This window comes from Phoxinus phoxinus (genome assembly GCF_949152265.1).
Source record: "Phoxinus phoxinus genome assembly, chromosome: 6".
NCBI lineage: Eukaryota > Metazoa > Chordata > Actinopteri > Cypriniformes > Leuciscidae > Phoxinus > Phoxinus phoxinus.
In genome coordinates, this window is record NC_136881.1 from 15,318,135 (window position 1) to 15,345,108 (window position 26,974).

At 39.0% G+C, this 26,974-nt stretch overlaps 2 protein-coding genes across 2 annotated transcripts in view; one reads left to right on the forward strand and one right to left on the reverse strand.

The window, feature by feature from the left end:
• Window positions 1-13,886, forward strand: part of dnah6 (dynein, axonemal, heavy chain 6) — an 83,020-nt gene extending 69,134 nt beyond the window's left edge. The window contains exons 70-79 of the mRNA XM_079616837.1: window positions 5,184-5,322; window positions 5,985-6,104; window positions 7,602-7,723; window positions 7,837-7,966; window positions 8,112-8,239; window positions 8,401-8,586; window positions 11,466-11,538; window positions 11,705-11,856; window positions 12,458-12,680; window positions 13,623-13,886. Of these exons, the coding sequence (XP_079472963.1) occupies window positions 5,184-5,322; window positions 5,985-6,104; window positions 7,602-7,723; window positions 7,837-7,966; window positions 8,112-8,239; window positions 8,401-8,586; window positions 11,466-11,538; window positions 11,705-11,856; window positions 12,458-12,680; window positions 13,623-13,726 (1,377 nt within the window). The 3' untranslated portion in view covers window positions 13,727-13,886. The remainder of the gene's footprint in view (window positions 1-5,183; window positions 5,323-5,984; window positions 6,105-7,601; window positions 7,724-7,836; window positions 7,967-8,111; window positions 8,240-8,400; window positions 8,587-11,465; window positions 11,539-11,704; window positions 11,857-12,457; window positions 12,681-13,622) is intronic.
• A 135-nt stretch (window positions 13,887-14,021) lies between these two features.
• Window positions 14,022-26,974, reverse strand: part of chrna8 (cholinergic receptor, nicotinic, alpha 8) — a 63,181-nt gene continuing 50,228 nt past the window's right edge. The window contains exons 5-10 of the mRNA XM_079616836.1: window positions 24,799-24,878; window positions 22,411-22,578; window positions 17,794-17,988; window positions 17,578-17,664; window positions 17,337-17,446; window positions 14,022-15,328 (exon numbers count right to left, since the gene is read on the reverse strand). Of these exons, the coding sequence (XP_079472962.1) occupies window positions 14,786-15,328; window positions 17,337-17,446; window positions 17,578-17,664; window positions 17,794-17,988; window positions 22,411-22,578; window positions 24,799-24,878 (1,183 nt within the window). The 3' untranslated portion in view covers window positions 14,022-14,785. The remainder of the gene's footprint in view (window positions 15,329-17,336; window positions 17,447-17,577; window positions 17,665-17,793; window positions 17,989-22,410; window positions 22,579-24,798; window positions 24,879-26,974) is intronic.

A 26,974-nucleotide genomic window follows, 5' to 3' on the forward strand; every position in this document is an offset into this window, starting at 1 on the left:
TTACAAGAACAGTGATAGTTACATTTATAATATTTATAAAAAGTCATGCATTTGCTTTTTCAATGCACATGCTCATAATCCATTATCCACTGATTTATCATTTTTAACTAGTCAGTAGTATGGTTCATGATTTAGTATGAATCTATTTATAAAGATTCAGTTGGTGTTCTCCGCACCAAGCAGAGAACAGTTTCCATTTCAATGCATACAGTCTTCTCGTGGAGGGAGCTCTAGATTGGAGTATGGTCTCCACGACCTCGGTCGAGAGACTAGAGATGCGCGGTTGGTGGTTACAGCCGCGGACTCCGCGGATCGGGCGGATGACGGGACGAAAAATTATATTTTAATTAAATTCGGGCGGGTGGTTGAACCAATCAAATGAAAAATATATGTATACATTGTTAAATATTGTTATCTGACTATACAGTACCTACAATCCAAAAAAAGAAAATAGGGGAATGATATTACATGCCCTTCATGAGGCACACGCGCGCTCTTGCTCTCTCTCCCTCTCTGCCGTGCATGCGCTACACGGTTTGGAGCACAGTCTCTGTCTCGCTCTAGATTCCGGGAGATTTTAACTAATTCGCGGGCATCAGTGAGCCGCTATCAATATTCCGGGAGACTTGGGATGTCTGCATTTCTGTACTGAAATAATATCGCCATTATAATTATTGATTTTTCATTAGGCTAATTTTTTGGTGCTCCCTCAGCTCTTGGTGCCCTACCGTGTGATGCGCGTGGTGGGAGCGGTGGCGCTGTCCTATAGTCGTCACCCTGACATGACAGTGCGTAGAGTTTGCCTATAATGTAAATGACTTGTTATTTTATTCGAGCTTTCTATCTATTTGCTAAAAAATAAAGTGAAATAGGCAGTCATTAGTAGTAGGCTAAATAGCAGCATGTTGAAATGATGTGCCAAAATGCGTTTTCTATTAGGCTACGATGAAAATATTGTACAGTAGCCTATCAGATAAGGTCAGGTTTGCCGAAGTGCGTTTAATTTAGGCCATTTATTTATTTTTGTCCCTGTGCGTCGATCGGAGACGGAGTTCACTGCTGATATTCTGAGATAAGAGCTTTCTAGTCTCGCAGCTGTCATCAGCAGCGCCTTCCATCGCCCAATCAGCAGATGGCGGGCGGGTGTGGTTTTGAAAATTGGTCAAAAACGTTGGTGCGGATGGATGGCAGACGGATGATGAGTTTTGTGATGCGGTTGCGGATGAAATAATAGCCCATCCGCGCATCTCTACGAGAGACCTGATTCTATGAGCTGGGCCCCCTCAGGGGCCAGGCCCACAGTTTCCACAACTCCGGGCGAGGGTGAAAAATCGTGCCCCCTGCTTGGAACAGCAGGTCCCTCTTGAACGGAATCTCCATCAGATCGCCGAGAACCAAACTCGGCCGGCCAGTACTGGGCTACTAATAACAGACGGCCCACTTCCCGGCAAACCCTCTCCAGAACTCCCGGAAGCATGGATATCGGAGGAAAAGCATACAGGTGTAGACTCGGCCACACCTGAACCATCGCATCCAGTCCGAGAGGAGCTGAAACTGTTTCACAGTGAGTGACTGGCCTAGTTTTCCGGCTGAGAGAATCGAAGAAATACGTGCAGGTGACAGTTGTACCCGCATCGTTGTCGAATCCCATACCACACCTGGAAAAGTTGTCCTCTGAGACGAGAGGAGCACACTCTTCTTGGCGTTGAGCCTCAACCCCAGCATCTTTATGTGGGACAGAATGACATCTTGATGCCGAACCGCCATCTGCTCAGACTGAGCCAAAATCAACCAATCGTCGATGTAATTCAACACGCGGATGCCCTGGAGTCTCAGGGGAGCCAGAGCTGCATCCACGCATTTTGTGAAAGTGCGGGGTGATAAACCTAGGCCGAACGGAAGAACCCGATACTGGTAATCTTCGCCCCCAAAAGCGAACCTCAGGAACTTCCTGTAATGGGGATGGATGGATACATGGAAGTAAGCATCCTTCAAGTCTATCGTGACAAACCAGTCCTCCGACTGAATCTGTGACACGATCTGTTTGAGTGTAAGCATCTTGAATTTGAGTTTCTGAACCCTGCGGTTTAGTTGCCGCAGATCTAAAATAGGACGGAACCCCCCATCCTTTTTTGGAACAATGAAGTACCGGTTGTAAAACACTGACTCCCTGCTGGGAGGAGGAACCCTTTCTACAGCCCTTTTTTTTTTTAGAAGAGTCTGTACTTCCTGCTCCATAACCAGAGCCTGCTCGGGGTCCACCACAGTAGGGAGGACCCCTAGAAATCTGGGCGGATGAGAACCGAACTGAATTCTGTAACCCTTTTCTATTATATGCAGGACCCAATGAGAAATATTTGACAGTAGCTTCCACGCTGCCAGAAAATCTACTAAGGTAACCAGTCTCTCGAGACTGGCCTCTGGATTTGGTCGAACAGTCATTTCGATGCCGTGAAGTGGCGAACTAGCAGGGAACAACCAAACTGACTGTTCTACGACCCTCCTCGGATGATCGTTGAGATGTGCAGGCACCTCGGTGCCCTGAAGCGACGAACCGGCAGGGAATAACCGAACTGACTGCTTTACGCCCCTCCTTAGAAGATCGTTTGGGGACGCTGACACTTCAGTGCCCTGAAGCGGCGTACCGGTAGGCAACAATCGACCTGGTAGCGCTGCGACCGAGGAGGGCGCCGAGGAGAAACGGTTTCTTGAACCCGTCTCTCCCCGGAGGGGACCACCCTCAGAAGCCTGATAGCCTCGGCGTCAGGACTTCTTCTTTGTCGAAGCCTTCTCGGAGACGATGACAGTCCTCAGATCTTGCCTGCCTCTAACTGGCTTCTACTTCTACTGGTATGCCTGCAGTATTGACATAGTGTGCAAGCATGCCGCAGCCGAATACGCTTTACCCACCAGCGCTGTAGTGGCTTTTAATGGCTTGGTGGGTAACGCCGGGTCTTTTAATGATGACGCTGACTCGAGAGAGAGAGAGATAGCTTCCAAGCGTCTCTTCAGCCGGAGGCATCATCACATAACCATCATCTTTAATACCCATCACATTACTATAATTAGATGTTTGAGGATTAAAAACACTATATGAAACCGGTTTCTTCCACATCTTCGACACCTCAGTGTGGAGATCGGGAAAAAACGGCAAACCCCGGCGGGGAGCCTGTGACCTAGATGGTAAAAATCTTTCATCTAGTAAACTTTTCTTACATTCCTCTTGTTCCTCAGCTGGCCAGTCAATATTTAATTTGGCAACAGCGTGAGTCACAATCTCCATAAGTTCCTCATCAACAGCGGTAAGAGATGGCGAACTCTCATAATCCCCTGCATCAATGCTGACGACATCCAATTCTTCAGAACTGGATAATCACAGCATTGGTGCCTCATATTGGGGAGAAGAAACCGCAGCCCCTGCTTCTCCCTGAGAAAAGGCACTGGATCTGGTAGGTGAAGGCTGAGATAGGGCTGGGCCCATCTCAAACCCCGCTGTCAGATCCATTTGCGAACCCCAAGATGTGCGTCGCCGTTGTGCCTTGGCACCAAACCGGCCTCCTCGAAGATTGCCCGGCGGGAGCGAAGCGTCCTCACGGACAGCTTCTTGCAATGCTCACCGTCAGCCCCCTCGAGAACTGACTGGGCATCCTCCACTCCCAAACAAGCAACACAAAGCTGATGTGTGTCCCCACCCGTGATGAAACGAGGGCAGGGAACAACACATCGCTTAAATTCGTGCTTGCAAGTATTTGATACACTGCCAATTTTGCAGGTTTTCACACTTACAAAGCATGTAGAAGTCTGTCATTTTCATCATAGGTACTCTTCAACTGTGAGTGATGTAATCTAAAACAAAAATCCAGAAAATCACATTGATTTTTAAGTAATTAATTTGCATTTTATTGCATGACATAAGGATGTGATACATCAGAAAAGCAGATCTTAATATTTGGTACAGAAACCTTTGTTTGCAATTACAGAGATCATACGTTTCCTGTAGTTCTTGACCAGGTTTGCACACACTGCAGTAGGGATTTTGTCCCACTGCTGACCATCAGACCACATGACCTTCTCCCATTCCTCCTCTGGATCATCCAGATGGTCATTGGCAAACTTCAGACGGGCCTGGACATGCGCTGACTTGAGCAGGGGGACCTTGCGTGCGCTGCAGGATTTTAATCCATGATGGCGTAGTGTTACTAATGGGTTTTTTTTTAGACTGTGGTCCCAGCTCTCTTCAGGTCTTTGGCCAGGTCCTGCCGTGTAGTTCTGGGCTGTGCCCCAGACCGAGGGAGATTGACCGTCATCTTGAACTTCTTTCATTTTCTAATAATTGCGCCAACAGTTGTTGCCTTCTCACCAAGCTGCTTGCTTGTTGTCCTGTAGCCCATCCCAGCATTGTGCAGGTCTACAATTTTATCCCTGATGTCCTTGCGCAGCTCTCTGGTCTTGGCCATTGTGGAGAGGTTAGAGTCTGTTTGATTGAGTGTGTGGACAGGTGTCTTTTATACAGGTAACAAGTTCAAACAGGTGCAGTTAATACAGGTAATGAGTGGAGAACAATAATTCCTGTAATAATAAAATGGGGGAAAAACAGAAACCATTAATACAAACAGTTGTTGTTTTTTGGTATAAATTACCATTCATGACCTCTAATGCAAACATTAGCTATTAAAGACATAATTGATAACTAACTGGAACAGCAAACAAGTGTCTCTAGACATTGAAGATGGACATTGAAAAAGCAAATGCAGGACTTATAAGTAATTATAAAAATAATTGTATTATAACTGTATACTATAACTGACCTATAACTGTTCTTTTAATGCAGTATAGGTCTTAATGAGTCTTTATACATATATTTATAGAATAGTAATACTTATAATTAATTATAGTATACTTATGTATAAGCATGGTCTTCATTGAAAGTGTTACCCAAATGTTTGAAAAAAAACAAACAATAGATGTACAGTACAATAGATGTTCAGGGTGGCTTTACTTATCAACATCCTCTAAATCCTTGTTGTGTGTGTGTGTGTGTGTGTGTGCGTGTGTGTGTGTGTGTGTGTGTGTGTGTGTGTGTGTGTGTGTGTGTGTGTGTGTGTGTGTGTGTGTGTGTGTGTGTGTGTGTGTGTGTGTGTGTGTGTGTGTGTGTGTGTGTGTGTGCATTCATGTGTGTATAGGAGAGGAAGAAATTTGGTCCTCTGGGCTGGAACATCCGATATGAATTCAATGACAGCGACAGAGAGTGTGCTCTTCTCAACCAAAATCTCTACTGCAAGACAGGACATGTACCCTGGGATGCTCTTATATATATCACAGGTATATGTGTGTGTTTATTGCAGAAGTATGTATAGCATTCAGTATTTATATCAGTCATTAGCCCCTTTCACACAGCAATCCCAGAAAAATCACTGTAAAATGACCAGAATTACTTTTCCGATAAAATACACATATACTGGTAAACTGTGATGTCAGTCATCAAAAATGATCTTTAAACACTGATCCTTCATCCACCTAGATGAGAAGCGCTTTAGTTTCACCGCATTCTGACCTTGTACAGTACATGCTCATATCGGTAATCACCGGTACTGGTAATCTACCGGTATTTTTTTTGTTTGTTTCTATGTGTTTGTCTGTTAAATAAATAAAATAAATATGAATATTTGTGTAATATTATTGACATTTTTCAAAAAATCTTTTGGATTCCAGAATGTTTTAGAATTGTTATAAATGCATTTCTCATATGTAGGCATCATTTTACAGACCATCAGCTGGTAAAAATAAATGTCATTAAATTGGGTGCAGCTGATGGCCTGCGGGAACTATGAGAGAGTGTTCCAGTAATTTTGTTATGAGAGGCTTTGGGAAAGACTCATTAAGGAAGCTTCACACAATGTCAAATTGTCTCATTAATTTTTGGCAAGGTGTCAGTCAGTCATGCAACGAATTGAAATGTGGTATGTTTGTTTTATTGTCTCTAGGTGAGATTACGTATGGAGGCAGGGTGACGGATGCCTGGGATCAGCGATGCTTGCACACCATACTCAAGAGTTTCTTCTCCCCAGCCACATTAGAGGACGGCTATACCTACTCTAAATCAGGTATACACAAACACATACGTTTACTTTGATAAATGGGGAAATTCCATAGACTTCTGTTGTTTTATACAGCTAGTTCTAAATACTCCCACATGGAAAGAACCTATATAAACATATATGTTTTAATATAGGTTTTGATATAGGTTTTTAATATATGTGACATATATAAAATTGGCCGTTTTCCTATATTGTATGCACATATGTTTACATAAATGTACACATATATGCACACATATATGTACACATATATGTATATATATGCCCATATATATACACATATATGTGCATACATGTACCTATATAGGTACATATATGCACGTATATATGTGTGCATATATGCACGTATATGTTCACCTATATGCATGTATATATGTGTGCATATATGCACGTATATGTTCACCTATATGCATGTATATATGTGTGCATATATGCACGTATATGTGTGCATATATGCACGTATATGTTCACCTATATGCACGTATATATGTGTGCATATATGCACGTATATGTTCACCTATATATGCACCTATACGTTTACCTATATATTTGTAAAATTATTAATGTATATGTGTGCATATATGCACCTGTTTACCTATATATTAGTAAAATTATGAAAATCCATAGTTATGCAACATAAATAAAAGCCCAACATTTAGAAATTTACATTATTTATTTACTTAAGAACAATCAAATAGTACAAGAACAAAAATAAGTAAAAAAACAGAACAGAATTTATTTATTTTTTATCTTGTTGATCTTCTCAGCGCCGTGAGCTTCGAATTGATAGATGTGCCTATCAGGGACCCTGTATCCTCACCCTCAGTCCATTCAAGTAGGACATATTGGAACTCCAACGCTGATATCGCCATTTTTACTCCCAGCCGCTATCTTTCGGCGCAAAATATGAATATGAATAATATATATACGCATATATGCAGCATATATATTATCATATATGTGCATATATGCTGTATATATGCAGCATATATGTGCATATATGCTGTATGCAGCATATATGTGCATATAAACTGCATATAGGTTTCATATATGCGCATATATCCTCATATAGGTTTTTTCCATGTGGGCTATAATCTTACCCTAACCCCAACAGAAACATTCTGGATTTTTACAATAATAATAAAAAACACTTTGTCCCCAAAGAAAGTTTTGTCAGATTTCGCTCCCTTCTGGGTACAAATTTGCCCCCAAAATATGGTACACACACAGACACTCTCTCTTAATTGGTAAATAATACAGACATAGATTCAGCTTCACTCTTTAAATACCATCTGGTATTCAGACTTGCAAATTACATAAATTAAAGATGGAGTGTGTATTTTTCCAACGCTGAAATACTTTGTACTGTCCCAGTTTTAATGTGCAGAGACGACTATATTTTGTTTAGTTCCACTACACTTTATTACAGACATCATGTTAGTGCCAGTAGATCATTACACACTTCAACTTTAAATAACAAAGGCTCTCTTTCCTTTTGTGCAGGGATTTATTTTGCTCCTGATTCAGACAGCTTGGCTGAGTATAAGAATTATATTGATGATCTGCCTCTTATTGATGATCCAGAGGTCTTTGGCATGCATGAAAACGCTAATCTGGCCTTTCAGGTAACTCTCACTTCTTCTTGCTGTACACAAAATAACAAAAAATCTTGATGAAGAGCATCTGCTACTTGACATATAACACACACATGGGGTCTCCTTTTCATCTTTGAAAACAGAGGCAGGAGACAATGACACTGATCTGCACCATTCTGGAAGTCCAGCCCCGCTCCTCAGCAGCTGGTGGAGGGAAGAGCAATGATGAGGTGGTCCATGAGCTGGCTGACACCATCTTAGCAAAGATCCCTGGTCAGTCTCAAACCCCTAACTCCCTGCATACAAGTCTACTGTAACTTCATCGCTTTTATAATGAGTTTTTTTAACCTGCCTGTGTGTGTTTCTCTGTGTATGATGTGTGTGCATCTCTGTGGATGATGTGTGTGCATCTGAGCAGAGAAATTAGATATGGATGCAGCAGTGGAGAGTCTGTTCTTGCAAGATTCGAATGGTAGATTTAACTCCCTAACCACTGTGCTTGGTCAGGAAGTAGACCGCTTTAACTTCCTGTTGCGTGTGCTGAAGGTAAGGGACCGGTTTTGTTACAGTGTTTAGATTTTTTTTATTGTAAACCACATAATGAATTGATTACAGCTGCGAATCAAACAAGAATTAATTAATTAATGATCACACTAATTTTCCCACTCTTAATTGTTTGTGTTTGTGTGTGCGTGCATTTCCTGCAGACTTCGCTATGTACTCTGCAGAAGGCAATAGCAGGTCTCGTGGTGATGTCAGAAGAAATTGAGAAGATTTATAACAGTTTCCTGAATAACCAAGTTCCTGTTCACTGGTCTAATGCTGCTTACCCATCTCTCAAACCTCTCGGCAGCTGGGTTAGAGATCTCACCCTGCGCACAGCATTTGTAGAGGTATGTCTATGTCACCAGCGTTTCCCATTAATTACCTAGATGTGGCAGCCCAATCATTTATCCAGCCATAGTTTCAAGAACTGAAAATATTTTACACTTTTCATAATAACATAAAATATGTCTAACACTGTTTTGCATCAGTGCTTTGGCAATGCATCCGAAATTACATATGGCTTAGTCCAATTATCAAATCACAAAAGGCTTTTATTATTATAATCTGTTTTCAGCATTTCAGAGCGGCTTGGTTCATAGTAAATGCTGCGACATCCATCTCTTTGTGTGATGTGAGTTTAGTTGTGTGCCAAGTTCACTTAATTTTTTACATTTGCATAATTGACAACATTTTTGTGGACAAATTTACAGAACTGCACTTGATTTGTAATGAGAAGCATTTATAAACTAAACACAAAAGCCTAAAGGTCTCCCTGCAGTTTTCCAACACATAAAAAGCTCAAGGTTTTAACTCTTGCAAAAGAAGAAATCAAAAAATAAGTATTGTAATTTTACTTCTGTAGTTTAAATGTCATTTTTATTTTTACTCTGCCGTTATATTACAATATTATTATTATTATTATGATGATTATTATTATATATTAAAATTGTTTAGCTTTCTACATTTTGAGTGTACTGAATCTACTTTAAAGACCAGGTACAGTACAAATCAAGTCAATGCCATTTGCATGGCATTTGCAAAGCATCATGCATTTTAATACATTGCTTACAGGCTTTGAAGCCAATCTGTACTATCGTATTTCAGAAAGGCAAGGCCTTAAAAATAGTCTTAGGTTTAAGACTCCACTCACATGCACGTGCACACACACACACACACACACACACACACACACACACACACACACACACACACACTTTTTCCTCTGTATTCAGGAGGTTCACTCTCATTGTACATGGACAATTTCCTCAGGGTTGGGGATTCCAGTAAAGGCCAGTGATATATGAGCTGTGTGCTGTTGTTATTATTGTTCATGAATGGAGCCAGAGGGGCTCACAGCCATTCTGAACCACACTCAAAGAGGCTACATAAACAACTACAATTTCTTTACTGTATATCCTCGCCTTGTCTGGCACTTACATATGGTGATTGCTCTCATGCACGGGTTGATGGGCACACCAAACTGTTATCTCTGACTCGATGTGCTGTTCCGTGTGGCTGGTCTGAGTGCTCTGTTATATAACACACAGACACACACGATAAGCTCATGAATTTCAGAAAAAAATGTGTTTCTGAACTCTGCGAACAGGCTCAGCATATGTAACTGGACTAGTTTAAATTTCAGCAGTGAAGTGAGAAATTTTCCTCTACATCAGCATGAATAGACTGAGGTACAATACATAATATAAGCCCACCATCATATACTGTATGAGAGAGAAAACTTAAAGGGATAGTTCACCCAAAAATGTGAAAGTTATGTCATCATTTACTCACCCTCAAGTTGTCCCACACCTGTATGCGTTTCTTTTTTCTGTTAAACACAAAATATATTTAACGAATGTTGGTAACCAGGCAGTTGACGGCATACCATTGACTTCCATACTATTTTTTTCCCACTATGAAAGTCAATAGCTACCGTCAACTGTTTGATTACCAACATTCTTTAACATATCTTATTTTGTGTTCAACAGAAGAAAGAAACTCATACAGGTTTGGAACAACTTGAAGGTAAGTAAATTATGACAAATTTTGGGCAAATTATCCTTTTAATTACCCATTGCTGTTATTCTCCTCAGAAATATATAGTTCTTACAAAAATGTAAATTCTGTCATAATTTTCTCACTCATATCGTTCCAAACACTTACACTACCATTCAAAAGTTTGTGGTCGGTAAGTTTTTTGGAAAATTATTTCAAGTCTATTATGGTCACCAAGGCTGCATTCATTTGAACAATAAAAACAGTCATATTTAGATTTTTCTATTTTTGTGGAAATAATTTTTTTTTAAAGGTTCTTTGATAAAAAACAACATCATTTATTTAAAACAGAAACAATTTGTAACATTGAAATGTCTTTACTGTCACTTTTGATCAATTTAATGAAGTCTTGCTAAATAAACATTAATTTTAATGTTTTTTCAAACAAAAAACTTTTTGAAACCTAAACTTTTTGAATGGTTGTGTACAATATTTTTTCATTTGTAAAACATAAAAGGAGATATTTAACAGAATGTCCAAGCTGCTCTTTTCCACATAATGGATGTACATGGGAAATGGGGCTGTCAAAAGGACAATAAGTAAACTAGTATGACTCATGTGCTATACTAAATGCCTTCCAGAATGATATGATGAAAAGCAGGGGAAGGAGGAGGTAAAGAAGAACATGCATGCACGCATATCTCATTGACATTCTTGTCTAATTTCTTGTGAAGCCGTAAGTTTAAATGTTTGGAGGGTGAATGAGATTTGAGAGCTAAGCCAGAAGGCAAGATTTTCACTGAATAAATCAAATTTTCATTTTTTATTCTCATACAAAACTTTTTTGGGGGGAAATGAGGTGAACCATTTCTCTACAAATACTATGGCGCACTAATATAAGCATTTATTATTTATCAGCTTAGAAATATCCTGATATCCTCCCCAAGCTGTATGATTTGAGTGTCTTTGTTAAGGTTATGTATGTAGTTGTGTCCATCAACTAGAACCTTCAACGCTCTAGTTACTGATTCTTTTCACATGCTCTGAAATAGAAATGATCCAAGACTGTCGGCTTTACCTTGAGCTGACTTTGTTTGCCCTCAGGGGGGAAAGTTGAGTAGTTTTGCTGATTTTTGTTTTGTTTTACTTTGAATTACCTTTGTTCTTTCCATTTTGAATTCACAAGATTGTAAAGTACCATTGTTGGTTGTGTGTGTGGTTGTGTAAACAGAGTTGGATCACAAGGGGTCAGCCCAAGTCTTTTTGGATTTCTGGATTATTTTTCCCTCAAGGATTCCTTACAGGTAAGAAACACGTTTACAATAATACCTGCTCTGGAAAATAAAATAAATCCCAAACAGATTTAAGCCCTAGAAAATACTTGGAATCAAAACGTACGTATGTATACAGGATTTTTCAAATGTCATTTGAAACACCTTTGTTCAATAAAGAGTTGGTTCTGTCTCACAGGTGCACTGCAGAATCATGCACGTAAATACAACCTACCTATTGATGAGCTGAATTTTCGTTTCAACGTGGTACCAGTGTACAGAGACCAGACTCTTGTCACTGAAGCTCTGAAAAGCCTTGAGCCAGGGAAGGAACTTGACATGGACAAGGAGGTCAGCTTGGAAACAAGCAGGGATACTTACAGAGATATTTTAACATATATTTTTGAATATGATTACAACAAAATCTTTAGATATATACTGTAAACATGAACATCCCATGATCAATTATTTTCCTCTTTGAATTACACTGCCGTTCAGACGTTTGGGTTTGGCTTATGCTCACCAAGGCTGCATTTATTTGATCAAAATAAATAAATTGTAATTGTAAAATATAATGATTTTTGTAGAAACAGTGAGACTGATTTTTTTTCAGGATTATTTGATGAATAGAAATTTTAAAAGAACAGCATTTATTTGAAATATAATTTTTTGCAACATCATAAATGTCTCTACTTTCACTTTTGATCAACTAATGCATCCTTGTGGAACAAAAGTATTAATGGCTTTCAAAAAACACAGAATAGGTGTTGTTGTCCTATATTTCGAAGGACAACAAGAGAAATTTGAGTTCTAAAACCAGCCTTTCGGTAGTTTTTCAAAGTGCATTTTTATTATATTTTATTTCAAAAGATCAAGGATTTTTTTCTGTCATGGTTAAATCTCACATCATTAATGTTGTCACTTGTCAATATGTTATGGTCTGCCTTTGTAGCTTCCCTCCATGGAAGATGGTGTGTTGGTTCATGGGATGTACATGGACGCTTGTCGCTGGGATGACATAAACATGGTTATTGAAGACGCGCTGTCGAGGGTGATGAACTCCGTGCTGCCTGTGGTGCATTTTGAACCTCAGCAAAACTATGTTCCTGAGTCCACCTTCTACGAGGCACCACTGTACAAGACCTCTGCTCGTGCTGGAACTCTGTCAACTACAGGTCAGTTTATGAGTCTTGTGAAGTTAAAACAGTTATCCTGTTCCTGCCACAGAGTAAAATAAAAATAGTCTGTATAAAAATAAAAAAGTTAATTTTTACTTTAAATCTCACAATTGTGACTATAAACTTCAGCTCACAATCACCTTTGTTTACAATGTAGGTACTTAACTGACAATTAACTTTTTTTTTATTCTGAGGCAGAAATATTCATCCATAATTTAACTCCAGTAGGCTATTGTAAAAAAAAAAAAAAAAAAAAATGATTAAAAAAATCCACTGTCTAACGCCCGTTTCACTCATTACTCCGTGTGCAGTGTGTATGCGGTGCGTATGCGGTGCAGGAGCAGCACGCGCTTTAGTGCTTTCACATATGCTGTGTTTGCAGTGTAAAACTGATCCGCGGGAACCACAAACACATAATCACTATTTTTGTTTCAAATCCAGAAGTTATGCATCAACTTTTATTTAAAAAAAAAGAAGTTTTCCTTGCTTTACACTGGTTGTAAGGTAAAAAGAAGACTGTGAAAAAAAGTAGTATTTAATTGAATATATTTATGAGATTACTATATTTGATTTAATTAAGTGCATTTATGGTGAAATTACTACATTTTCATGTCAATCTGTGTTCATTCTGACCACGATCCATGCACTGTCACTTTAATTCAGCGTTTGCAGCAGAGCAAAAATAGACTCGGTGCGGAAACGATCGCTGCACTGCTGTGTATACGCACCGCAACTGGAACGGATCGACGGACTGCATCCGCGTGCAGTGTGAAAGCTCTAACCTGTTAACATGGGTACGGAAAAAAATACGCACCGCATACGGAGTATGTGTGAAACGGGCGTAAACCATTAGTATCAGAATTTAGCTTTTACATTTTATCTTATGATATTTTTACTTTTTTATTTTATTAAATTGTATGTTTTTGTTCTGTCTATTAGGGCACTCCACAAATTTTGTGGTAACTGTGATGTTGCCATCCAATCGGCCCAGTGACTACTGGATCTCAAAAGCCTCTGCACTACTCTGCCAACTCAATGAATAAGCAAAGCTTTACTTTGCGACTTTAGATAATTTCTCAACAGAGCTTGTAGTGTTTTTGAGCACAAGTAACAGTAAAGAATAAAAAAAAAAAAAACATTAGACATTAAAAATTAATTATAAATCAAAATGACCTGTAATGTTGATTTTTCTCTTCCCTTCCCCTCTAAAATGAATAAATGCACCTATAATACACAGAAATACTAGTTGTAAGTGAAACCACATACACAATATCCAGAAAGTGCAAATTAAATGCCAAGAAATACTTATGCAAAATACATGGATTCACCTATAGAACTTTAAATAGTTTTATAATTTTTTTTATTAATATTTTCTAACAAAATTACTTATCCACAGTGTTTACATAGTATTTTTACATAATACAACAGAGCACAGGGTCAGAATGAAGTGACAAAATAATGACACTCTGATTACGTGGACAAACTGGACACAAGTGAGAGATTTGAACACACTAATAACTGTAATATTTATTTATACAAAAATGTCAAAATGATGACAGTTACAGAGCTTATTAATTCTACAGGTAACATAGGTTATTGTTGCTTTGATAAAGAAAACATTTGCTAAAATGTACGCATTTTATTACAGTTCAGTGATAACTTTTTATTCTAACAATATTAAATGTCAAAAATATTACTAAAGCCAAGAAATGAAAAGAAACCAAAGCGATTATGGGATTGGTTGTTTATATTTCACATAAACTTCACAGACATAGCTGTGTCTAAAAGTGTTGTCACACTGAGAACACATCTTTACATTAACCAACCCTCAAGTGCTCAGTCCAAATACAGTATATAAAGACATACAATATCACCCAAACAGCTTTTCCAAGGGTCTGTATGTTTGTTCGAAAAGTTCAAAAATACACAACTTTGACAAGTTTTTTTAATCTTAATTATTGTAACAATAGTTCACGTTGATCTCAGAACGATGAGAAGAGGAAGGACTCGACTTTGGTGGTAGACACTTCTCACACTCAATCACGTTTTTTTTTTTTTTTTTATCTTTAAAAAGAAAAAAAGAAAATACAATGCTATTGCAATTATGTGAAGTCTTTTGAGACTGCCTCAATGAAGTTTGGCGCAGCCATGAGAATGGTAAAGGTGCAGATGATGGAGAAAAGTGAAAACGCCACCAGACAGAGCCGATCCACGACTGCTGCCGCAAATTTCCACTCGCTGCAGATTGCCTCTGCCTCATCCTGGTCACGGAATCGCTGAGCAATGTACATCACTTCCGACAGGATGTGATGGATCTCCTGTTCGCCTGAAAACACCCTCACTGCCTCCCGCTGTTCTTCGTTTGGCGACCCGCCGACCCGACCAACGCTGCAAGACATGCCGGAGTCGCTGCTGGGTGGGCAGCAAGCGCTGTCAATGGAGTGGTAGCCGAAGTACAGGTTCATGTGACCGTTGGTGGTTGAGTTGGTAGAGGACGGCTGACCGGGCATTACCCCCATCTGAATGCTGCTGGCGCTGGCATGGTGCGCCGGAGAGTGGTCATATTTGTTGTTGGCTTTGCGTTCCTCGCCTGGCTTCTTCATGCGCAAGAACCAGGCGCACCAGTTGAGCAGGATCACGCGCACCTAAGAAGAACAGGAAGAATCTGCTAAAGATAAGGCACTCAGATGTGTGAACAAGATATTTCTCTCTTTATTATGATGATATGCTGTATGAAATCAGTATATTTTTTTATATTATGGGAGAAAGTGTCCACTAAAGGTTTGTGTGTTTAAAAATTCAGACGCTTCAAGCGGCAGGTGTGTCCCACTGGACATGAACCAAATAAGAAACACCAGACAGCTTTTCTTCTCAACAGTAGTGGCTGAGGATACATTAAAGTTTAATACAAATAGACCTCATTACCTCTCCAGTGGGATCCCACAATGTCAACTGCACTAAAGTCATTCTACAACTCACCCACATATTGTGTATATTCAGATTTTCTCCGATTTTTCTCAGAAGCAATTTTTTCATTTGAATTTTTGTGAATGCAGCAATTGCTGTCTGGAAGAGTCAGTGCTAGTTGGTGAAATTCAAAGCTAGTCTGTATAATTTGGGCTGTCGATGTTGACAGATTTTTCAGAAAATCATGTTGTGTATGATGGGCAGAGGCTCAGACACAGATTGTGTTTTTAGCTTCAGACTTTGATTACGTCTACTCAGAAGATATCAAACATGTTTTGAGCTAATTTTATAACATACAGTATTGTTTTAATTTGTCATGTGGCTCCTAGCAATGAGGCACATGTTTTCTGCATGAGTTTGTGTTCGGAGTGACTTGAACGTCTAGCAGTTTGTGATGCTCACAAGTTGTATGATGCCCAGTTTTTCCTCTATTTACAAAGTCTGTATGATGCCTGTGTAAAATCTGTTCAGATATTAAAAGTTGTGCAATGTATTCCAGCCTTAGCTCTAGATATCCACTTGTGTGGAGTGAGCGGACGTTGCCAATACATTCTCTAGAAGTTGAGAAACACACTCACCCAGTAAATTGTGGGAATGACAGAAGAGCATCAAAAAGTTGAGGAATACTTAACTTTGTGCAAAAGTTTGCAAAACAAACTTTATATGAGGTGAAAAATGCCAGTTACTTTGAGTGGTGATGTTTGCAAGTTCATTGCATTTTTCTAACTGTAAAATTTGTTATCTTTTTAGTTTAAAAATCCAAGACACACTGCGGCAGAATGGTAAAAAAAAAAGCGCATGGTGGTTGAAACCCAACTGTGGTTGTGGAGGGAGGCAAACTAAGAAGATGAAATTCAAATAATTTGAATGCTAAAAGGGATAGATGCGAGCTGAATATGACTTCCTCCATGACTTCATTTTGGTGTGAAGTTCAGGAATAAACGGAAGGCTCATTGGAGCGGGGCGGTTATGACCTGACAGGAACCGCTTGTTAAGTCTGCCACAAGCAACTTCCTGTCTTTCGCGCCCCTTCACCTCCAACACTCCTCATATGTGGGGCTGGCAGGCTGAGTGGGCTCACTACAAGTGATATCCTCGCCCTCCTCAACCACATCCGCCTCATCCTGGCTGGATGGTGCCAGAAACATGCTATCTGCTGGATCAGAAGATTCAAGAGACTGTACATCCTGATCCAGCAGATCAATCAGGCCAGTGACTGAGGAACACGAGAGAGCCATACCTTTCTCAAACTCCTCAGCCACCTCGACCTGCGATCCCCACAACTTCAGTCTCTGCTGTGCCACGGCTACCACAGAGCCTGTCTCTTGAAAATAGGGCCATGGGCAAACAGAGCTTACTCAATGTGAATTTTTCACAATGGCGCATTCAGATCCCTTGAGAACCAAACGCGCATGCTCCTCACCCAAACACATAATGCGGTGTGTCCTTAGGTGTCAAAACATGTGCTAATACAAACAAACGGCTCCTGAAGACAAAAAAGCTGATTACGTGCATTACATGTGCCTTCTTATTCTCACGGGCGTACCAGTAATGATATCATGGACTGTCATTGGCCAATAAAAGTGTTGCGTTTACACATTTGCTTCAGACATTGGTCACGCAGATGATGCAGTGTTAAGGTCCACTTTGAAAGGGAACTACTCAATTGAAAGAGTTTTCACTCACCCATCTTGGCATCTTTCCCCCTTGTGGATCATGATGATGAAACTGCAGAACGAGGACAGTGACAACAACTGACAAGCCCACAATCATCATGGTGCTGGCGAAGTACTGAGCTACAGAGCCAAAGAAGACACAACCGTTTAAATTGGCAAGATACTCACTAAAACAACATCAACGAAGAAGTAGTTCTTCATGAGATTCAATAAGATTACAATTTCCAATTTGAATGAAGCCCTTAACTTACCTATGAGAGGAACTGAGTCAGAGGTGGCCGGCATGATCTCAGCCACCAGCAGCATGAAGACCGTTAATGACAAGAGGACAGTTATACCTGTCAGACAGGAAAGTGGAAAAAGTAAGTGGAAAATAAAATAATGTCATTTCTTCATAAAAGTGCATAATTATGCGTATTTGGTCATTATGATACAAAAGATAAAGCTTTACTGCATGTTTATCTTACCCAGTGATATCTTCTCTCCAGAATCAGCTGGCAACAGGAAAACGAGCAGAGCCAGGCCAGAAATGAGCACACATGGAATGAGCAGATTCAGACCATAGTACAATGTTCGCCTGCGCATTGTTACTGTAAATGTCACGTCAGGGTAAGGCTCCTTACAGCACTCATAATATAGCTCATTACGCTTCCCAGGGACCCCTGACAAAACACAAAGGAACGCAATCAGGTTTATGTCGTACAACAGCAAGCATTTTCCACAAATACAGTACATTCTGGTGTCCCATTACTTTTTATGAAGCAGTAAAGGCACAAATCCCATGTTTTTTTTGTTGTGAGAACTATTAGATATTGTCTAACATACAATAGCATGAAAAGTGGCTGTTTCTTCTTTTTTTCTTCAAAACGTTATAACATTAATTCACAATTACGAGAAAGCCATTATGATATTTTTTTTAATTAGTTTCCTAATTAGACTTACTGTATGGTATTTCTTTACTGAAATTTGGCAGAAAAAGGCTTCCATACCCTACTGAATGATAGCTTAATTTACTCTACATTACCCTGATACTCCTTCTGCCATTTTATTTTATTTTGATACATTTTGTCTGTTAAATTCAGATGTTTATTTAAAAATCGATTTCAAGATCATGATTTCGAACCACATTTTAAAGTAAAATGTAAACAGTTCATACAAAAAAACAGCTCATACAATATTTAGTTTGATATCCTGAGGATGATCAACATTTAATTTGATTAAAAAAAAAAGTATATTTAAAAAGGCAGCCAGCAGAGTGGTTTAAGGTAAAAGCTAAGGCAGGACTTCAAAGTGACTCTCTACAACATAAATGAGATAAAGGCCTTTAAAATAAAAAAGAGGCTGTAAGCTAAGACGAGCATATTTGTTACAGGCAAAATCACAGACAGGATCTCCATGACCTTTTAAATTGCATAACTGAAAAAACAGTTTTTCCCTAAACTTTTTGTTGTTGTTGCTAAATCTATAGCAAACACAAGAATCAGCCATTGTTTATTCTGTTTCTTGTCCTTGAACTTGGTGGTCACAAAACTGATATTTTCTTTCCTTTTCCCTAATGTTTGCAATGCAATCCACTTAATACTACAGTGGTCTCCAAAATACAATCAAATTCAATAATTCTGTGCTTAACAGTCAAACAAGGCTAACCCACATTTTTATTATATAAAACACAGTCATGTCGTCTATAAAATACCTTAAAAGTCAACCCAAACTAAAAAAATCATGAAATAAGCTTATTTCTACCAGTTGCAAAACTAAAGGAAAACAATGACATGACATGTTGCAAATGAGACAGCCTTGATCTGTCCGGGTCAGACAGCCCTCCTCTCCAATTGATTAAAAATGAAATCAAAATTGTAATTAATCAAACTAGGCAGGTGGATGAAGAGCTTTCATCAGGATTTCACGCTGGTCAGAATTGTTATGGTACTCAGAGACAATCACATCAAAGCAAATAGCTGGTTTGAGTCATTTAACTGATTAGAAAAGACATACCTGAGTGATGTGGTTTGTGTGTGTGTTTGAAGGGGGAGGGAACTTCTATTTACAATGATAGTTATGCAAATGTGTCAGATAAATGGAAAAACAACCTATTAATGCATAAAAAGATGTAGAAAGATTCTTGTTATTTGTCATAGATGTTTACACTTTTGTGCAACAGAGTAATCAGTAGATTGCGGCTGTGTGTGCAAATTTGTGGCTCCCTGTGGTGTTAAAGATGCCCATTCACAGACTGCCCGTGTCACTGCACAACCTTGGCACCCAACTGGCCATTGGTGCCAGCCAGAATCAGTGCCAAAGCACTGCCAACTACCATCAGGACCCCATCTGTCGAACAGACCCTGGGTCACATTGGCAATGAAAGCGTAAAAATGAAAGACTGAGACAGAAACAGAGAGATTAAACATCCAAACACGGCCAGATTATGAGATTAGAAAGCCTGCGCCATGCACGCAAACATTAATTTCTAATATTAATATTTCTAATATTAGTTCAAAACATCCTATGATGTTGCACAATTACAAGAATTTCACACATATTATATAACAATGTTATTTTATCCTGTTATAATTTAAAGCCACATATAAAAGTTTACTTTGTATAAAAATGACTTTGTTGTGATCGACAGGATGTTAAAATTCTGTCTGTGTTGTCTTAATCCATAAGAATAACAGAACGTTTGTGCGGTATCTCTCGGCAGGGGAGGCATTGACACTTAAGGGTTTGGCTCTGCCATTCAAGCCCCTTAAAACAACTTCACACCACAGATCTCGCTCTCCGGTCCACAAAACAAACTGCTACCGCGGTCGGTAGATTGTTTCTTTTAGGAGACCAAAAAACTTTATTTGTTGTGCACTTTGGTCTTTAAAACTTCAGACAGATATATTATACACTGCATGAAACGTAATATTTGAAAAAACATAATAGGAGCATGAAGCCATATATGGAATTTAGCCATATCTAGACTTGTGGATGGCTCTTAAAGAGCACATTTTATGTCCCCAGAGTGTGTAAGTGAAGTTTTAGCTCAAAATACCCAACAGAGAATTTTTTACTGCATCTTTAAATTGCCACTTTTTGGGGCTCAGAAAAACACTACGTTTTAGTGTGTATTCTATTAAATGCAAATGAGCTGCTGCTGCTGGCACAGAGGGCGGAGCTTGCGCTCTGTGGACAATCTCATCTCGCAGAATGATAATATCAAAACAGAAACTCTCAGTAGCAGTGTTAATTTCGACCCGGAGTCGGACAATAATGCCTACAGAGTCAGAGAATATACGCTATATGGATATAGAACAGGTATAGTTTAGTTTAATTACGGTTATAATGTATTTGTCATCTGCTTTTATCCACTATTAATACAAGCCTGCTGTAGCGGACCGCGTCCGAATGATGGCCAAAAATATACTGAGGAGTTCAATGAAGTTTATTGTACATCACACAAAAGATGAAGAGTCAGTTTACTGCAGTTACTGCAGAAAATCACTCTAAGAGCTGAATAAACTGTATAAGAAGTGCGAATTAAAAAGTCTTATCCATAAATTCTCTCTCTCTCCCTTTCATTATCATCAACATACACAGCGAATTTCACAAAACACTTGTTACAACTAACAGTAAACAATATATACACACCTTTTAAGGGGGTTCTTAATAAACTGTCAAACTTTATATTAGGTCTATCACTCCGGAGACTGTAAACTGGATCACGAACAGTTGGTACTGATCCATCCTCGAGTAACAACAGGAGTAAATGAAGACTGCTACAGTATGTTCATTCTTACATCCAACAACAAAACTCCTCAAATCGCTTAGAAGACATTCTTGTCTACAGCTGCTGACTGTGAACTGACGAAACAATGGCGGGTCTACGCTAAAACTGCAGTGTCAGTCAACAGTCGTGGGAGGGGCTTGTCTTGTGCAAAAGTACAGTACGTCACATTGCCCCAAATCTGAGAACGGGTTGTTATGAGACAGTACTTATGATTTATGGGTCAAGGACACATGTATTGTGTACAATCATACATATGGGTGGATTTTTATCATTATAGGGTGGTTGTGTACACACATTTATATTCAAACGCCATGTAAAAGGTAAATGCATAATTTGTGCCCTTTAAGTGATGTTTGCAATTCCTGAATTAGTCAGTTGATTCAGTGATTCACTCATAAAGACAGCCATTTGTTAACACCTACTGCAGAAAGAGTCACAGAAAAGATTCAACCACTAATGCACAGAATGTACATGCAAATAAAAACTGTAAATGTGACATGATCAGTAAATCATAGCAACTGATGTTTTTACATTATTAAGTTTTACATTATTACATTAATATATATTTTTAAGTCAGTTTAAAGGGGACATATCATGAAAAATCTGACTTTTTTCATGTTTTAAGTGCTATAATCGGGTCCCCGGTGCATCTACCAACCCAGAAAATTTGAAAAAAGACAACCCTGTAACTTTGTGTTGGTAAGCCTTTCTCTGCAAGCATGTCAAAAAATAAGCCGATCAGATTTCGCTCCCCTTCTGACGTATGAAGGGAATCTTATTATAATATTGGCGCCACCTTAATCTGCACGTTTCCACTCACAGTGCCATAATTTGGTTTTGCAAGCGGCAACAGTGATGCAATGACAAAAGTTCGAGTAAAGAATGCAAACTGTTCTGTCGTTGGCTGCACAAACGAGCGCAGAACACTATTTGACAAAAAAAATTCAACTTGTGTAAATGTTAAACATGAAGATTACTCCACAACAACTACATAAATGTATCCACTAACCATTCAGAAACGTCCAGGTGCGTCTAAAAGTATATTACATCTTGTGAAAAGGGGCATAATATGTCACCTTTAATATAATTTAAGTTGAAATTACTTGTACAACCAAGTTGATTGTACTTAGAAATTTAAGGCAGTAGCTGAACTTAAGAAATAGGTGGAATGTTTTCTGACTATAAAACTGTTGGAATATATAACTTCCACCCTTTGAAACACCACCCTTCCAATCCAATTCAAGGACTGAAACGAACTGTTGAACTATTTAAATATGAAAATGACAATTTACAAGTTTCGTAGGACTCTTACCCACTAAATCCCACTCTCCATTGGGGATGTATGTAGAGATATCCACTGACTGCATCTGTAGGTCCAGCAACCATCCGTTATGAGTCCAGGAGCCAAACTTGAGGTCGCATTTCTGTATATCGAATGGGAACCAGCGCACATCTATGTAACATGTACTCTTCAGAATACCTGCGTGGTAACACACAAACATACATACTGCAGCACATAAAAATAAATAAATAATGGCAATAAAAAAGTCATGCTGGATTGAAAATGAATGTTGAAATTATCTAAAATATTACACTATATATCACAATTGTTAAACCTACAAAACGAACTGTAGACTATCTATCATACTAACTAACTCAAAGTAAAAATTAAACTATAATAGTATATCAATGACACTAAAATAACACTTGTTCCCTTTCTAATGGGAACTTGCAAAGTGTCCTCTAGAGGGCACTATGGGCAATGGCTCCGGCATGACCGGTGTCTGAAGCATATATATATATAAATGTGGCAATTGACCCTTCGCAGGGAGCTTAATTGACAGATGATCTGACAAATCATACTTCGCCATCCGCCATTTTGGCCGACAAAGCAGTCAGGATAGTTAGTTGATTAACATGGGAGGATTTGAACTTGAAAAACGGAGTGTACTGATGTCTTTCCGCGGTTAAAACAACATTCCTTCTTATGTTCATTCATGTTTATTTGATGCTATAAATAAACTAGAAGGAAGAGATGATCGGTTCACGAGCATCTTTAACTGAGGCTCTACAGCGATCTGTCAGAAACATGAAAGAGCCACAAAACGGTATTTATTGTTTAAATTGATTTTTTTTAAATGGCCAAATTTGAAATGTGAGACTTAGTTTAATATCAAAAGTAACCCAAAAGCAACCTGGTCTGTCCTGTCTATCAGCGCGTTGTCAGTGTCCTATCTGCTCCGCGATGTATTTTTCACTGCGTGAGAACATGATGTGGCGTGAGAGCGGCGTAGCTTGTCAGACATAGCAACAGTAAGTAAAGGGGGCGGGTCTTTGCTAACGGTCAATTGCATTGTCCGGAGACAGCCTATGATGTCATTACTGGTGCGACCGTGAGTATAAAAGGGCTCCTGAGGAACACATCATTCTCTTCTGTCTTTAGGGACCGTTTGTTGTGAGGAACTAAGCGACCTAGATATAAACTAGTGAGAAGCACTTCAGGAATTTTTTATCTGGACATAACCGCCCAGCTCCCGTAAGTCTTCCTTCCACATGGAGATCGAGAAAGCTTGGAAAAACCCGTATTTGGCCCGCATCAATTGACAACAGCATGCCAACTATGCTAACATCGAAGGAATGCGTGAGCACGGATTCTTGTCGATGCCCGCTATTGAGGAAAAGTTTGCGAGGGTATCACTCGGCAGGCGAGGCATTGACACTGAAGGCTCCGGCCCTGCCATCCAAGCCCCTTAATATAAGTGGTAGCTGAGTTGCACCGCAACCACAGACCTCACTCTCCAGGCCACAAAACAAACTGCTGCCGTGGTCGGTAGATCGATGCCGGCGATGGTGGCCACGGAGAGACATACAGTATGTGGGTTCAATTCAAGGAGGTGAAGGCCTGATCAGCAGCGTACAAGACGTTTATTCTGTTAATGTATTTTTGGCACTGGCCATTCCATTTAAGGAATCTCTTAAGTACAATTCCAAGCCTTTGAACGTTACTGTAAGGGAGAGAGCAAGGTATCCTCCTCATTTAGGGTATGTAGTTTGGGCAGTGGCCATAGTGGGGTAGTGTAGCAGCAAACTGGTGCATCCTTTGGGGAATTTTTTTAATCCCTCAGTTTGGTAATCAATGTTGAGTGCTTATGTCACAAGGCATGCATTCAGCATGGCAGAGGAATGTCTCAGGTTACGCATGTAACCATGGTTCCCTGAGAAGGGGAACGAGACACTGCGTCTTGTTGACGTGCTTCTGGGATGCCAGCTAATTCTCCTTCAGACAAATAAGTGGATGATGTGTTCCTCAGGTGCCCTTTTATACTCACGGCCGCACTGATAATGATGTCATAGGCTGTCGCCGACCAATACAATTGTCGTGTTTATATACGTGCTTCAGACACCTGCCGGAGGCATTCCCCATTGTGTCCTTAGAAGACACAGTGCGAGTTCTCAGGGAACCATGGTTACATGCAAGACAGTTTAAATGAAATGATAGCAAAGGTAATCTAAATGTAGAAAAGAAAATGAGCACACAATTAAATATCCAATATTAACCCATACCGAAAAAAAAAGAAAAAAAACTAATATCAGCCAATGATCAAAATGTTAAAGATTTACTGTGCATCCCTAACTTAAACCTGTCAGGCTTAGACAATTGTGTGGTTGGATAATTAAAAGTGGTAAGGATAATTCATACCTGGTGGTATGTACTGACAGGCACCTGATGCATTAACCAGGACATTCGTATGGAAGGTAGCATCAAACCTCTCATCAGCACTGCAGAGAAGAGTGTGAGGAAAAAAGTACAGATTAAACTTTAATCAAAATATTTTTGCAACTGCATGACTGCAATTGTTTTGCCACTAATGCACCCTTTCACACTCATCACTGTGACCTGTATAAACTGGTGGGCTGGCCCTCCCTTCATACCCAGCGGCTCCATCATTGGTTTCTCTTCATATACAAGACAATCCTGGGCAAGACACCTCTCTATCTGTCATCTCTTTTGCATGCTGCCCATAACACCTATCACACAACTACTTCTACTACCTTTGGATGTAACGACTTCCGCTTTGCAGCAGCACATGACTGGAACATACTACAAAATACTTACGTCTCTGATCCCAATCTCCACCTTTAAGCAGAACCTCCAAAACAACATAGTAATAGTTGACTCTTGTTCCTGCTGACAATCCTGAACCATATTTATACACACATACTTAAGCACTTTATTCTTTTTTCTTTTTCTTTTCTTTCCTGTCTACTTTTTTTAAATTTCATTTAATTGCTTGTTCTATGTGTTATGTGTATGAGTAAGTACAGTTGTCCAGTATGTTTCTATTTATTCCTGTAGCCTCTTGGCCAGGTCATGTTTGTAAATGAGAAGTTGTTCTCAAACAGTTTACCTGGATAAATAAAGGTAAAAAAGAAAAAAAGATTGTTCCCGAAATGTTTGCTGCCCTGTAATCTGAATAAAATGACACACAGGTTAAACAATCAAATGCCAGTTATTGCCTTCATACTATGCGATCGGTCATTATGCAACTTAAAATAATTTATATGCGCTCTCTGTAGAATAATATATGTGTCCTTGTCCTTTTGCTTTTCTCCTACCTACCAGAAGAATAATATTCCTTTGATTAAAATGTCCAATTCAATTGACATTGTGGTTACGAGGAGGCAGTCCAGCAGTTGTATTATTCAAAAACCTATTCATAATTAATCATACATACCAAAGCACTATTAGCAGTATGATTCAGAAATTAAATTCAGGTAAAATTGATAATACCTTCATAAAATAATGTCATAAATCCTCTGTGACATTTAGGGCTTATTAGAATGTAAGAGGCACACAATATAATTCTAAATATGTCATAGTAATTATACACATGTCCTGATTTTTTATTTGTGTGTGTGTGTGTGTGTGTGTGTGTGAACCTGGACCACAAAACCAGTCACATGGGTAAATGTTTTGAAATTATATTTATACACCATCTGAAAGCTGAATATATAAGCTTTCCATTTATGTATGGTTTGTTAGGATAGGACCATATTTGGCGGCCGATATGCAACTATTTGAAAATCTGGAATCTGAGAGTGCAAAAAAATAGAAACATTGAGAAAATCGTCTTTAAAGTTGTCCATTTATGTTTGCGATTGTGCTGCATCCACTCTCAAAAATAAATGTTATATATTTACGGTAAGAGATTTACAAAATATATTTATAGAACATGATCTTTAATTAATATCCTAATGATTTTTGCCATAAAAGAAAAATTTATAATTTTGACCCACACAATGTATTGTTGGTTATTGCCACAAATATACCGGATTTGTGATACAGGATCCATGTATTCAGATTTATTTCAATTAACGAAAATAATTTTTCTTAGTTTTAGTTTCAGATTATCAGTAAAAAAAAATCGACACTCAAAAAGTTTCTTTCAGTCTTTTACTTATTCTGCACACTTACTTTTTAAATATTTGTCTTTGAGTTAAAACACAAATACCATTATGTAACATAAAACAAGATGCAAGATACTGCCCACTTGGGATATTATGCTCATGGCATTCCTTTCAGTCTTAAAACTTGTCTCAAAAGTCTTCTTTTCAAAGCCAGAGGAAAAAATCCCATACAAAGTTTCATACCGTGAGATGGCCTCTGCTCTTTGCTGTCGGACATCAAGGATGACCTTTCAGCAACATTGCCAAGATAATATTGTCTCTAATCCTTTCCATTTCTCAGAAAGCTGTCCTTTTTTATGGTGGTTTGGCAGATTGGAACCTGCGATACTAAATGGAGGCTGTCTGGTTAACAGCCATGAGTAGATGTTTTTTTATTTTATTAAAAAAGCAATACCTCACATTATGAC